Source organism: Lytechinus variegatus, chromosome 13 (genome assembly GCF_018143015.1).
Source record: "Lytechinus variegatus isolate NC3 chromosome 13, Lvar_3.0, whole genome shotgun sequence".
Lineage (NCBI taxonomy): Eukaryota > Metazoa > Echinodermata > Echinoidea > Temnopleuroida > Toxopneustidae > Lytechinus > Lytechinus variegatus.
Window position 1 is genome coordinate 20816209 of NC_054752.1, and position 15798 is coordinate 20832006.

The 15798-nt window shown below is 36.8% G+C and overlaps 1 protein-coding gene across 5 annotated transcripts in view; it reads left to right on the forward strand.

Annotated features, from left to right (window-relative positions):
• LOC121426087 (solute carrier family 23 member 1-like) overlaps nt 1–15798 on the forward strand; it is a 37712-nt gene that overhangs the window by 10827 nt on the left and 11087 nt on the right. For 4 of the 5 annotated variants that reach the window (XM_041622234.1, XM_041622236.1, XM_041622239.1 and 1 more), the window contains exons 3-14: nt 1270–1500; nt 2075–2232; nt 2850–2941; nt 3428–3525; nt 4284–4429; nt 6039–6159; nt 9934–10090; nt 10833–11086; nt 11857–11986; nt 12491–12640; nt 13376–13471; nt 14108–14320. In XM_041622234.1, the coding sequence (XP_041478168.1) occupies nt 1270–1500; nt 2075–2232; nt 2850–2941; nt 3428–3525; nt 4284–4429; nt 6039–6159; nt 9934–10090; nt 10833–11086; nt 11857–11986; nt 12491–12640; nt 13376–13471; nt 14108–14320 (1846 nt within the window). The remainder of the gene's footprint in view (nt 1–1269; nt 1501–2074; nt 2233–2849; nt 2942–3427; nt 3526–4283; nt 4430–6038; nt 6160–9933; nt 10091–10832; nt 11087–11856; nt 11987–12490; nt 12641–13375; nt 13472–14107; nt 14321–15798) is intronic. The other variant, XM_041622238.1, reaches the window with a different exon arrangement.

The window sequence follows — 15798 nt, forward strand, 5'->3', positions numbered from 1 at the left end:
TTCAAAGGTTTCATTTTCCTTCAAGTCATTGCAATCCCAAAATTAAATTTTCGTATAAAAAAAATCACAATTTTAGCATATACGCAGCTTTTAAAAAATTCACCTCCCCCGCCCATCTCTTCCCCTTCAAAATTGTAGACTCATTAGGCCATAGGATAGTCATCAGTATCTGGTCGGCCTACTGAAATTAATTTCTGAGAATGGTTTTGCCCCGCTGGTTTTTCTTGTATCCTACAGAATTCTATGCCATCCTCTTAAAATAACATATTGCAAAATCTTAATAGCTATGGTTTATTATCAATAGCCACCTTTGAAAATCGAAAGCTAACACTGCTTTTCTCGTTTCTCGTCTGAATCATTATACAGTCTAACAAAAAGTCTTTTTTTTTATTAGCAAATTCTTTATAATTTTATTAGTCAAATAAGGGTCAAAAGCTGGATTTGAACAACTATTGGCCGACATTCTAACCATTCAATGGTGTTTTGTTCGACAGTTGGTGACAAGTTTTTCCCAATCCGGATAAGCAAAAATCTCTGACCAACTGACTGGTCAAAACCTGATTTTTTGACAAATTGCTTTATAATTTTATTAGTCAAATAAGGGTCAATAACTGCATTTGAACAACTATTAGCTCACATTCTAACCATCCAATGGTGTTTTTTTCGACAGTTGGTCACAAGTTTTTCCCAATCCGGACAAGCAAAATTCTTTGTCCAACTGACTGGTCAAACCTGAATTTTTGACTAACAATTTTTGTAAGTGTATCTTCCATGATTATTATCAATATCCTTATTTCACCATTAATCTGAGTTGTTGACTTTAATGAGGTGTTGCAGGTTTGTCTTTTTCTATTCCTTAAAGATAAATTCCAGTTTTGGTAACGATCTCAAAATGACTTTTGACAGAATCTAATATAATGACCACCCAAGTGTCTGTTTGTTTGAATAAAAAATATGTGCCAAAGGATTCTGGGAGAAATTGTGTAATTGCTGAGAAATAAGCAAAATAAGCGCGGATTCGGTCACTTCCGTCGGGTCTTTATTCCAGCAATAATAATACACTGTCCCACGTGTGCCTATATGTGTTGGTGATCTTCAGTGTAAATGTTTTTCAGCGTAGATTTCAAGATTTCACAAAGTTCAGTTTATGTAATTGTACCAGATCTAGATCCTCGATGATATACTGACAATTAAGCCTTGTTTTACAGACTTTCTCATGAAATCAATGTTTACTGCAACTACTGGAATTTCTCTTTAAACTAATTACAGAGTCACAAACATGCAGAGGGTACGGAGGAGAAAGATGTTGCCATGGCAACGCAGAATGGCCACCACGGCAACGAAGACGTGGAGACAGGTTTGATGGAGAACGGAGGCGGTCCTTCCCCCGCCCCTCACGAGCAGAAAGCAGCCGAGATCCTCCGTAATCTAAGAGGGGAGCTCAGCTATGGGATAGACGATGCCCCTGCCTGGTATACCGCCATATTGCTTGGTTTTCAGGTAAGCATTTGAAGTAAGAATAAAATGACAATATTGACTTGCGCCCTCATAGGTTGAATTTGACAAAAATTGGTGCTAGGATGTTGACTGAATCACTTACGTACTTGGATTACCAAAAAAAAAACCACTACTCACCAGCATTCCCGGAACCATCCCCCCAAATAATAATAATAACAATGGTAAATAGATAGATAAATGAATAAATAAAAGAATAAATGAATGAATGAATAAAGAAATAAATAAAAACAAAAAAGTCTGACTAGCGAGCTAAAAAAAGTTTAACTGCTTCTGCCATGCTATAAGAACTTATCCGTCTAGGTTTTTCTTATAACTAAACAGAAATAAGGTCAACAACACTGACAGGGGACATCCCCCTCCCCCTCCCCTTGATCCATAATCCTAAGGTACGCTGCTGGACCCATTTATCTTTATCATTGTGTAGAGTTCAATGAAATAAGAAAATGAGATGTATAAATATGTTTCGAAAATCGTTGGGCAATTCAAACTATGTCGTAATTCTTCACATCTATTGATTCGAACTCAATCATATCAATATTACTTTTGCATTATCCAGCATTACCTAACGATGGTTGGGGCTACGGTCGCTGTCCCACTGTTTCTGAAATCAGCACTGTGCATCGCTGAAGATTACGTCACGGTAGCCGAGCTCATTGCCACAATCTTCTTCGTCTCTGGCATAGCAACACTACTTCAGACCACGTTCGGCAGTCGGTGGGTATATATCAAAGATCAGGATCTAAATTGGGCTTTCATCTCTATGGATGATACTAAAGTTATAATATGGATCTGAACAGGCGCAACGAATCGTACGTTCATAACAAAGACATATTAAAAGTAAAGGAAACGAAGAAAGAACAATAAGAGGAATGCCCAGGGAGGCATGAAACTAGATGGATAGGTTACTATTTGACGACTTTTGTCTGTATTACGTTGACCAACACTGTTCAAGATTTTATACAACGCTGTTTACTTTATGAACCTTACAGTATTTGTTTAATCGTTTAAACAATCATGTTTAATTTATTGAAGATTAGATATTGAAAGTTAAATGCTTTGTTGCTTAAAATTTAAACACTTGTTTAAACTGTTTAAACAGTCGCTGTAAGGTTCATATAGCAAACAGCGTTGTATATTTTTTTTTACTGTGTACCGTTAGTGCAAAGTCAAAGCCGATTTAATGTCATTTTCAGAGAAATAAGCAGTACTTTAACACATACTTCAGTTCTATATCCATCTGTGTAAAACACCCCAGTGTATAGATAATTTCACAAACGTATTAAAAAAAAATATGTAATTCTGATCATTACCATGTTTTTTATACTCTACAGACTACCTATCGTACAAGGTGGAACATTCTCCTTCTTGGCACCTACGTTTGCCATCCTGAGTGTGAAAGGGCCCTGTCCGCCTCCTCTCTCAGGTAAGATTTCATATTAGACATCAAACCCTCCGTTCAGACAGAGTGTAAAATCCGTATACCGAAGATGAAACGCCCATTCTGATGTTGACCCATTATTGTTTCCTCGGGCAGAGAGTTTACCCCCCCCCCCCCCCCACCACTACCACCACATTGGACATGTTGGAACATAAAAATGTACAAAATTGGTAACATGTGGTTAGAAAAAACGATATTTTTTACAAGTGTATTGATATTCTGTGCTCCCACGATTGGGAAACTCTGGATTCAACCCTACTTGTGGACCCTAAACTTTTGAAACTCAGTACTTGAGCGACCGGAGGCTCAGATTCAAACAAACATTGATCGCTATATTTCGAAAGAAAAGAAAGAAGAACTATCACGATTTCCTCTGAAAGAACACAGAGGCAAAATTGCTTACAATAGCCGTTGTTACAAATTCCTTTTTTTGCAACGGAACTAATTCTCTTTCTCTGTTCTTATTTTAAGTAAACGCCTCGGCAGAAGAGGTAGCGAACCAAACAGAGGTGTTTCAGAGTAGGATAAGAGAGATACAGGGCGATATCATGGTGGCATCTCTCTTTCAGGTATTTTCTTTTGTAATAATTATTGTTACGTCATTTAACAAGTGTCATAGAAATCACGAAATCAAGTCCGAATAAAAATGATGTGGCATCATTGTTTTATCACCATGTTAGGCACTTCCCCTTTAATATTTTTATACCACCACCCTCAACAATCTATCTTTCTCGCTCAATCACCCCCCCCCCCCTCTCTCTCTCTCTCTTTGTTGTATGATGGTATGGCCTTCGTTGCATTTTCCTCTTTTAATGTGATCAGTATTACATAGGGCAAAACAATTCACAAAATTACACCAATTACTGAATATTTTTACTTTTAACAAAGTTATTACTATTGATAGTGAGTGTCTTTTTGAAAATCGGTTACTAGTATCATGTTCCACGATGTCTGAGAGGAAACAAAACCGGGGAACAAAAATTAAATATTCTGAGATTGTCTGTAATTTCATAGGTAATCGTTACGTCTATATACCTCTCCCCGCCCATGTGAAGTAAACGGGTATGTCCCACCAAGTTGGAATAAACTTCATGAACACTTGCTTTTAAAATTCCTAAAGCAGCACTTAAAAACATGAGAAAGCAGTCCAGAAGAATGATGAGTATATTCTGCTCTCAGATTACGTGTTATACACAGGAATGGCACATATTATATTTGAGAAACGTTTGCAATAATCGGTATGATTTATAGGTATTGTAGGATTATCATAATTATCATAAAAACATAACATTTGTAATCAATTATTTATCTCCATCATTATCAACAGGTGGTGATAGGGTTTACAGGAACCATCGGCATCATGCTTCGTTTTATTGGCCCCCTCTCTATCACCCCTACCATATGTCTGATTGGACTCGCCCTCTTCAAGGAGGCAGCGGACTTTGCGTCGGGCCATTGGGGTATTGCTTTCATGTAAGTTGATCACATCTGCGCAAAAGTGTCTCAGAAACGATGTTTTTGTTGTGGGTGTTTTTGTCAGGGGCGGGGTGTGTGGCAGGGGGCTCAATGAATGGAACCATGTAGAGCTATATTTTGCCAGCCGAACTTTAAAGGTCAAGTCCATCTCAGTAAAAATGTTGATTTAAATCAATAGAGAAAAATCAGACAAGCACAATGCTGAAAATTTCATCAAAATCGGATGTAAAATAAGAAAGTTATGACATTTCAAAGTTTCGCTTATTTTTAACAAAATAGTTATATGAACGAGCCAGTTACATCCAAATGAGAGAGTCGATGATGTCACTCACTCACTATTTCTTTTGTTTTTTATTGTTTGAATTATACAATATTTCAATTTTTACGAATTTGACGATTATGCCCTCCTTGCCTGAAGCACAAAATGTTAAAATAATGGAATTCCACGTGTTCAGGGAGGAATGAAACTTCATTTCTCATGACAATGACGAGAAAATAAAAATATTTCATATTTCATATAATAAAATACAAAAGAAATAGTGAGTGAGTGATGTCATCAGTTCCTCATTCGCATACCGACCGAGATGTGCATATAACTGTTTTGTGAAATGAAGCGAAACTTTAAAATGCCATAACTTTCTTATTTTACATCCGATTTTGATGAAATTTTCAGTGTTATGCTTGTTGAATTTTTCTCTTCTTATTCAGATAAAGTTTTTGTTGGGGTGACTTGTCCTTTAACGAGAAGGTCACCAAGATGAGAAGATGGTGTTGATAAAAGCAGAAAATAACTTTAGAAAAATATTGGTGACGTTTTGATCAAAATCCATTAAAGAATAAAGGCGTTATGAATATTTGAATTTCAAAATTTGTGACCTCATATTCAAGCAGTTTCCCCATCAGGCTTGCCATATATCATGTAACTGAGGTGTCTGATCATAATATCCTCCGCAGAAATGAAATCAATTTCAAATTTAGGAGAAAATTGCGTGTTGGGGAATCTATTTTTATAACATAACATCGGAGCTGTTCATGTGTGATGTCAATCAAATCAAAAGTTGAAGCTTTATAACTCCGGTTATTATTTAACGGATTTTCGTCGAATCTTCAACAGTACTTTTCTATATTTTTTATGCTTCTATTAAAACCAACTTGCTATCAGGTTGCACACTTCTTACTGTTTAAGGAATTTAAATTGAGCCGTGTATTTTATCAAACAAGATTTTGTATTAAAAAAAGTTGCCTGGTTAGAAATAGATTCGAATTCAGATTTTGCGATCTAACTTTACTCCACGTTGAGAATAATGTGAGTGAAATCGGACGAATAAAATACTGAAAGGTTATTGAAGTTGGATATGCATTATTTTAATGCAACGATTCTATGCAGGTCTTCACAAATATGCAGTGACCGGGCTGATGATGTCATCTTTCCATTTTTATTGAGTTTATTGTATTAAGTCATGACTATCCAATTTTATATTTCAAGTATTAGAAAAGGAGATTCATTGGATAAGCTCAGTACTGATGAAAGTTGGCTTTTGACAAGGGAAACATGCTTTATCGCCAAATATTGCAATGAATGAAATTCAATCTTCTTCTCCATTAGGACGATGGCGTTGATGACGATATTTTCGCAGTACATCGCACGATTTGGAGTTCCATTCTTCCGTTACACTAAAGAAAAGAAATGCCACTCCAAGAACGTCTTCATCTTTAAACTGTTCCCGGTGAGTATATAGTCAGTCAATCAGTCCATCAAGTCAAACAGTCAATGAATCAATCAATAATCAACTAACCAACCAAACCAATCAACCAACCAATCAAATCAACCAATCGACCATCGATCGATCAATCAATCAATCGATCAATCAACCAACTAATTGATCAATCACCCCCAAAAGTCAATCAACCAACCAACCAATCGATCAATCAATCAATCAATCAATCAACCAATCGATCAATCAATCAATCAATCAACCAACCAACTAATCAATCAATCACCCAACCTATCATAATCAACCAACCAATTAATCAATCAACTAACCAATCAACCAACCAACCAATAACCAACCGAAAAAGCAAGGAATCAACGATTCAGTCAAATCAATAAATCCCCCGATCAGTCAGTCTTCAGTCAATCAGTCATTCATTCAAACCTGCAATCAAACGTCACCTTTTCACCCCAGCAATCAGAAGCACATAGTTGTGACTTAAAATTTGATCTTCTGACTGTGTTTCATTGAAGGTTGATGTGAAGAAAAGTTTATTTGAATAGAAAGAGAAAAATCCAACACTAAAAATTTCATCAAAATCGGATGTGAAATTTAAAAAAATTGCCATTTTTAAGTTTCGCTTAATTTTACAAAACAGTTAAATGCATATCCAGGTCGGTATGCAAATGAGGGGACCGATGAAGTCACTCACTCACTATTTATTTTGTATTTTATGCTCTGAAATATGAAATATTCTAATTTCTCCTCATTGTCCTGTGAAACAAAGTTTTATTCCTCTCCGAATATGTAGAATAACCATCGTCTGAACATGTTATGGTTCAGTCAAGATGGTCCTTATTGTCAAATTGGTGAAATTGAGATATTATCTGTTTCAAACAATGCAAAAGAAGAAATAGTGAGTGAGGAACATCATTTGACCTCTCTCACTTGCACACCACTGAATTGTGCATACTGTTTTGCGAAAAATAAGCGAAATTTTGAAATGTCATGATAACTATCGTATTTAACACGATTTTGATGGTATTGTGAGCGTTATGCTTGTTGATTTTTATCTGTTGATGCTAATCAACATTTTTCTGGGGTGGAATTGACCTTTACTTTGTCTGTTACAGCACCTTCATGTTGTAACCGGCTAGTCAACACGAAATTCTTTTTAAAAGGGTTTTTATATAGGAGGCCTCTTGTTTATAATTCTAAACACATAAAACGATGCATATGTGACCATTTACTAAAGAAAAAAGAAATTTAGATACGTTACATGTATAACCGTCTTATCCAACGTCCGATTTGATTAAATTTAGTATAAGTTTCCATTTTATTAATCCAAACTTGGGTGTATATATATATATATAACAGGACCTTTACGATGGGGACAAATTGGAAATGCTAAAAATGCACAGAATACATTATCATAAAAGGTGTATATAAATATCAAGTTTGCTTATATGCGGGTATCAGTTGTATGATTGATTACCTCTGATCACAAGTAAGGAGGGTATTTGGGCATCCTATTTCCTCAACATATCCTGTTTGTAGGGCCTGTTAGGAAAGTGAAATACAATTCGACACTAAGAAGTCGGGTTAGAGTCAACGACCTCAGTTAAAGTTGGTCATAAGTTACGAGCGGCTTTACGAATGAAAGGTGGTCCTTTCTTGTCGTAAATGATGCACACCAGATTTTAATTGGTGTTGATGTAGTTCATAAAAAAGGATCACCAGTCAGTCGTAAAGTCGTTCGTAACTTACGAACAGCTTTATGAAACAGCCACCCACCCGATGAATAATGTAATTCTGGGCCCGTCTTACAATGAGTTACGATTGATCCGATCGATTGCAACTATGTACGTCCAGCATCGACAACATCTATTGTGCATTCTACATATTTTCTAGCTGTGATGTATATTCATGCATTCATTGTTTTCTTGAAAATTCACTGCGCTTCTCTTTGCATAAAAAGGACGTTGTGCGAATTTTTCGTAGAAAAAAATATGACTCTGATGGATTTCCATAGAGTTACGATTGATCGGATCAACCGTAAGTCTTTGTAAGACGGGGTTCTGATATCCCGATATAATCTATTTATAAGTTGTTCGAATGAATTTACCTTCTGATATGATTGAGGATAATATGTGTTTTTTGATCTATCTTATAATTCGATTCCCTGGGTGCATTAACCCTAAATAGACTGGGCTATTTCGACGCCTAAGAAGACTGGCTGATTCAGCCCCCCCCCCCCCCCTTATGATTTCGGCCGTCGATCGCGCGATCGAGACGAAAATTGGCACACGCGTTACCCATGGCATTATCTACAAAACTATAACATCAAATTCTGCAAAAAATCTCATGTTTCATTAATTATGCTAATTTATGCGTAAAATCATAAGTTTGCTGTAGTTAATAAAATAATGCCTCTAAAATGCTAATTTTTGTTTCACATACTCTAGATAGGCATCTAATCAAATTTATTTTTAAAAAATTTCAACATCACATTTATTTTCTTATGTATTCTATTGTTTTCTTAATTTCTTATGTATTTCTTTGTTTTTCGACTTTTTGTTTTTTATTGTTTTTTCAATGGAAATTTTCTGGGACTTTATTTGGACCATAAAAAAGATAAAATTAATTGATTTTAAGCAGTAAAAATGATAATAAAAAAAATAATGATACATTTATGAATTTTGGCTAAAAACACTATTTGCATTGGATTTGTACACAAATTCACGTTTTTGAGTAATTTTTGGTCTGCATGCACTTACGAAATGTTGCGTAATTTCCGAACTGCGTACCCGGGGGTCACAATTTTGGTCTCAAAAGTTGCGCGAGATTTGAAAGTAAAAAGTCAGCGAGCGACGCGGTCAAAAAATTTTGCGCGGCAGATTTATCACGAAAAATGTCGAGGGGGGGGGGCTGAATCAGCCCCCCAGTCTTTTTAGGGTTAAAGTGATTGATTTTAATTTTATAACCAGTAGATATGACTATTCTATCAAAATGACAAAATTGCCAAGAAGGGCACCGAAGTTAAATAAGAATAGTGGAACATTGTGGTCTTCCGCCATCTACGGTGTAGGTCAATCTAACACAGAAGCTCAGAAGGGGGGGGGGGTAGGTAATGGGGGGATGCCCCTCCCCTCTTTTGCATAATTGTACATTGTTGATCCCTTTTTATGAGTAATGCCACTGGTCAGTAAGAAAGTAGATGAACCGAACTTGTGAGAATCATGCAGTTCCCCCCCAGCCCCCCCCCCCCAAAAAAAAAGATGAAAATAAAAATGAATTAATAAATAAATAGATAAATAAATAAATAAATAAATAAATAAATGAATGAATAAAATAAAATAAATAGATAGATAGATAAAGTAGATAAATGAAAATAATCAAAAATAAATAAAATCAGAAACCCCCCTTACTTAAAAAAAGCAGAAGTAATGTATCTATTCCGATTGTTAAATGTTCCATGTTGTGTCACCTTGACCATAGGTAGGAGTTCGAATCTATCAGGACATTCCACATATGTATTATTAAATTCTTTCTATTTCCAGTCAACTTTGCAGAAAATTGCTTTTATAGTTTTGTCGTTAAAGAAATAGGTTTTGGCGCTTATTTTGATTTTTTAATTTTTGCTGTGGGTCTATGCCTAAAATTCGCCTCAGGACCACTCGGTAACTGCCCCTCCTCAACGATTCAGTTGGGGGAAATTTCGTTTATTTCCCAAATACATTGAGACCTCTCAAATTTTGGCTCATCTATATTTTTTTATTGTCTACGCAGGTTATTTTAGCCATCCTAATCTCTTGGATCTTCTGTGCCATCCTGACGGCCACGGACGTCTTTCCGACCGAGAGCGATGACTACGGGTTCCAAGCCAGGACCGACACTCGACTTCAAGTTTTACAGGAGGCATCGTGGTTTCGAGTTCCGTACCCCGGTATGGAAGCTTCTCGTATACTATGCTTAATCACACTTTTTTATGTGTTTAGATATATATATTTTTTATAGTATCGTTCTAGTATTCTAAAATTGTCTGCACTGATATACAATTTTTGTATTGTTACCCAACTCCAAGTATATTTTCTATATTTGCCTCCCACAGCTAAACCAATCCCTCCATCTCTCTCTATCTCCCCTCCCCTCCCACCCCCCCCCCCCTCCACATCTATCCCAACCTCCTTCCCTCCTTCTCTTCTCAAAAATGTTCTCATTTCTCTTTCCATCAGCGATTGCACAGACCAATGAATGTTCATTAGGCATCATGTTACTAAAAACCATACTAGAAAAATAATGTCTAAGTTTGTTGTTGTTGTTGTGTCAAAATAGTGGAATGTCAGTGGTGGCGATGCTGATATTTTTTAGAGTACTAAAAAGATACGGGAAAGAAGAGGGAATGGGAAAAGGGGGAAAAAAAGAAAGATGTGCATAAAAACGGAGATCTTGGTCATTTAACTTTATTAAAAACTTACTCCGACTTCCGTATATATGTCATTTCAGAAAAATAACAAATTGTTATAATCCTATCATTATTTTATTGATAAGACAAGTAAATAGGGCCTACCCTTTTCTCTTGTTGCCCCCCCCCCCACCGAAGGTCATGAAATTTGATAGGAAAGATTATTTTGTTTAATTATAACCGGGTATTTAATTTCTCAGACCCCCTTGATCCTCTTCTTCAGGTCAATGGGGTCTCCCAACCGTCACCGTCGCCGGAGTCTTCGGCATGCTCGCCGGTGTCATCGCCTCCATGGTCGAATCCGTGGGCGACTACTACGGCTGCGCACGTCTAGCTGGAGCCCCGCCCCCTCCCAACCATGCAGTGAATCGTGGGATAGGTATGGAAGGTATCGCCTGCATGATCGCGGGGGCGATCGGATCGGGGAACGGAACGACGTCATACAGTGAGAACATTGGTGCTATAGGAATTACAAAGGTAATTCTTGTGTGAAAGTTTATTGATTTCGTGTCTTCCTTTTTCTTTTCTTCTCTTTTTTTTTGCTTGTGTGTTAATATTATTAATCATCTTTTTTTTTCAATGTGTGTGTAATCCAATTTTCTAATGAATAAAGATTCAATAAAACAAAACTTTACATTTCATTTCTTGTATGTCATATATAATCTTTGCTATTGGCACAATTTCATTGAGGAACTCATTACCTAGAATACTTCAGTGAATTCCTTGATTTTGATTCATTGACTGAGAAGCACCAGTTTGTCGTTTTTGCTATGGTAACAGTCAGAGACTGATAACTTTTTTATGAAGTGGCGCCATTTTAAAGTTCGTGTACCAATCATATACAATCATGATAAAGAGGAATTAAAATCTGAATGCCGATAAACTTCTCGGATCGTCCAATTTTCATCCAGTATGAGAATTGCTTCAAGGTGATGCAGATAAACGAGAAGTTGTTCTTGTTCCCAAAGAATCCTCCATACACTGTATCCCCGGAATTAAACAGCAATATTCTTACTTAAATTTGTGCGAAGAAATTAAAGATAGATATAGAGCAGGATTTTGTACTATATACAGAAAATTTATATACAAGAAAAGTCTGAACGGAATATGGGAAATTTTCAACATTTGAAATCGACATGAAGAAGAAAAATAAAAGATATTTTGAATTTACTCTTTTACCTTTATTTCGCCTTCGCACATGATATGCTTTTATCTTGTTCTAATGTCAAATATTGGATTCTCTACAGGTTGGCAGTCGACGTGTGATTCAATATGGAGCGATCATCATGCTTGTTCTTGGAACATTTACAAAGTTTAGCGCCATCTTTGTTATGATACCTGACCCGATAGTGGGTGGCATGTTTTGTATCATGTTTGGTAAGTAAGAACCTTCTATCTCCGGGATAATTCACTTCTTATTTAGTGTATTCCTTTTAAGTAATAGTTCATTACACTGCATCAGTGTTTTCACAATTTAGAGAGTCGAATTACAAAATCTTTCAATGAGATTAATCTTCTTTCCTAGGTCCCCGGTTGCTTGATTTCAAGCATTCATGCTTTCTTAGCAATCAGGTAAGAAATAGGGTCTCAATTGAAGACCCATAATGCATCATCCTCCTCTATACTATTTGCTCCACTAAATAAACATGTTGGCTATTTAACAGTGATACCATCAATACAGGCATTACATTAAAAAAAAATCACTAAATATTTTCAAGAACCGATTTGTTGTTGTCATTAAATAATTATTGTCAAAACTCATGTGAAGGATTCTCCTCCGTGTGGGTGAGGTACGGTATAAGACCGTCAAATATGAAAAATAAAATGGTATATAAATACACTATTTACCTGATAACCATGGTTATTTCGACAAACTTTTAGGAATGGTGGCAGCGGTGGGATTGTCCAACTTACAGTTCGTTGACCTCAACTCATCTCGAAACCTATTCATTCTCGGATTCTCTCTCTTCATGGGTTTGTGTATTCCAAACTGGATGAAATCGGGAAACAATGACCAGTACATTAAAACTGGTAAGATTTTGTTTTTTCGTTTGTAAGATTTAAATCATAACCTCATTTTCGAAATTTTGTGCAGATTTTTTTGTTGCTGTGGAAGGGGATATGAAGAGGAATCGTAAACCGAGCTTGGTCATCGTTTTTTGTGAGAGTCATATTTGCTGTTATAAATCGAGGTTTTCCTTGAGCAGTTTTCCTTGGGAAGGCGTAGGTTATTTACTTTTTAAAGTCACGAAGAAGAATCCTCAAAAGCTGTCTTGTTCTTTCGTCCTGTATCCCAAGTTTTATTAACGTATTTCGATTAGTTTTGAACAATTCTTACCTCAAATCTTCATATATAGTTAGTTTTCATAAATTAAAAATTCGTTGTTATAACACCTTCAATGAAGTTCTCAGTTTGTATTAGGAAACTCTCTTACTATGGTAACTAAGATTTCTTGATAATGATTTGCATTAATATCATACATTAAGTATGGAAGTTATGAAATGCCATTCTACTTGAGAAGCTTTATATTCCAATCCTGTCGACTTATTTCTTTTTAAGTCGACACATCGGGTATCTTTCTAAACAGACATAATCCAAAAAAGCTGTCATCATGACGACCTGGTATACCTTGCCAATCACCATGGCGACAGGACTCATAATATTATAAAAGTCGCCCTTGAAAAAGATACAAATCGCCCAAAATGGCACTTTAAATCTTCCGTATTTTGTTAAAAGATGCCCAAATTTGTGTATTATTTCCTTAGGTTTGAGTGAGTTGGACCTGATCATTGTGGTACTGCTCAAGACTGGTATGTTTGTGGGAGGATTCTTTGGATTCCTGCTTGACAACACGATACCGGGTGAGAATAACGTGATTATTTGTTTTATTTCGAGCATTTTTTATTTTACAATATCCGCATCATTTCCAAAGATGAAAGGTCAAAGGGCTCCAGCAAGTTGCTCCACTGTCAATGGTGGTGACGGTCATGATATGATGATGATGATAATGATGATGATGAGGAGGATGATGATGATCATGATGATGGTGATGATGATGATGATGATGATGATGTTGATGTTGATCATGCTGCTGATGATGATGCTGATGATGATGATGATGGTGATGATGATTATGATGAAGATGATGATCATGATGATCATGATGATGAAGATGATGATGATGATTGTTGAAGATGATGATGAAGATGATGAAGACGATGATAATGATGATAATGAAATTAACGAATGAGAAAACGACAACAACTGCTATGATGAAGATAATTGCGTGTCAGTTTTTGAATAAAGATTATACAATTGTTTTTCTATAATCTAACCAAAGTATGATGACATAGATGGTTCGTTTTGGGTATTGAGACTTTCCTATAATTATCAACTTAGACATTATTCAAATAAAAATGCAGTCATTAGATCCTTCAAGGTTTACTCGTAAAATGTTCTGAGAATGTGTCAAATAACTATTTTGTTCAAACTAAAAGGAACTAAAAAGGAAAGGGGTATCGGAGCTTGGCAGCGGTTCTCGGGAGGCGATGGGGAGGACGATGCCGTAAATGATCTTGTATTTCGCTGCTACGAACTACCATTCGGGATGGCATGGATTCGGAGCAAAGATTTCTTTTCGTATTTGCCCTTCTCACCTACCTTCAAAGGCTGGAGATGTAGGGGATGCTGTCATTGCGGCAGACGATCAGGTAAGTATTATTTCACTTTTATCATAATTATATCTATATTGCGTTTAAAATGTTAATGTTTAGTTCATCAATGTGTCTGTATCTGTTTTGCATTTTACTGAAGTGTGATGGATAAGATAAAGAGAAAGAAGGCGAAACATGAGAAGGAGTATGAGGAGGAGGAAGAGGAGAAACATTTCTGTGTTGGGTTGGAGTAGAGGACGAATAGACAAAGTAGAGGTACACAAGTAAGTTCGTGGTCTCCACCCCCCCCCCCCCCATGGCCAAAACGCATTCATTGAAATAATCTGCCCTCTTCCATTCGAGAGGGCAGCATTCTACTGAGTACGAGGAGTTCAAAATGAACAACGTTGAATGAGATAACTGTGAAAATGCTACCAATACGTAAACGCCTTTCAGATCGGGTTCATCACCCCGAAAGTTCATCACCTCAAAGCCGACCTTGTTCATTTCAATTTTAACACCCAAACATGTCCAAAGAAAACATGCATTGCTTAACTTGTCAACAAAAATAAACAATATTGTTTAACCTGCAAACATACGTCATTGACTGAATAAATATAATGCAAACGCGATCAAACAAAAAAATACGATGAGTGACATTTCAGAAGCTGAAACGATGATATTTGTGTCATCTCCTATGACCCTGAATATCTGGAATGCATACATCATTATCTGACCCTGAAATTCTTCATTTTTTGTTGTGAACATCTTAGGAAATTCCCATCGTGTGTAAAACCCTAAGATAATTTTTTTCGCTCTCTTCATTATATTCTCAATCTGACGCATGTGTGGAAGCGTCCTGGTGTAGCGGTTCGGACTCTCGACTCATAATCAAAGGGTTGTGTGTTCGAGTCCCACCGCGGCCTGCGCAAGGCGTCAATCCACACCACTCTCCACCCAGGTGTTAAATGGGTACACGGTAGGATGCGAAAGCCTGTGTAGTATACCTAGCAATCGAGTCTTAAAACTCTGTGGGATGCTCCACAGGGAGTGGAGAAAGTGTATACATTGTGTGCGGGCATGCCAGGATCGGATGACCAGGGTAATGATATATCTGTAAAGCGCTGCGAGATGTCATTCCGACGTATTGAGCGCTATAGAAAAGTGGAATATTACTATTGTTACTATGTGCACACCCCCCCCCCATGGATTGATACTTCATTCGTCCAGAAAAGGCATCGAAAGGAGGGCCTTATCAGGCACTAAGGCGTCGTCAAGATCTTTTAAAAAGTCTAGGGTTTTTAAACCATTCGGCGTCAATCCATTACTCATTGGAAAGTGCAGTGCCAAAGAGGGTAGGACGGGGGAGGGGGACAAGGGGAGGGGGCAGGAACCCTCTGTGGTTTTGCTCACTAGTTTTTAAAAATGGCGGAATTATGTAACAAGTTTGAAGCGTACGGACGTGATAGACTCTTTGTAGCTAGATTATTACACTTACAATACAAAAAATATGGTATCATCCTTAGGTTGTTTTG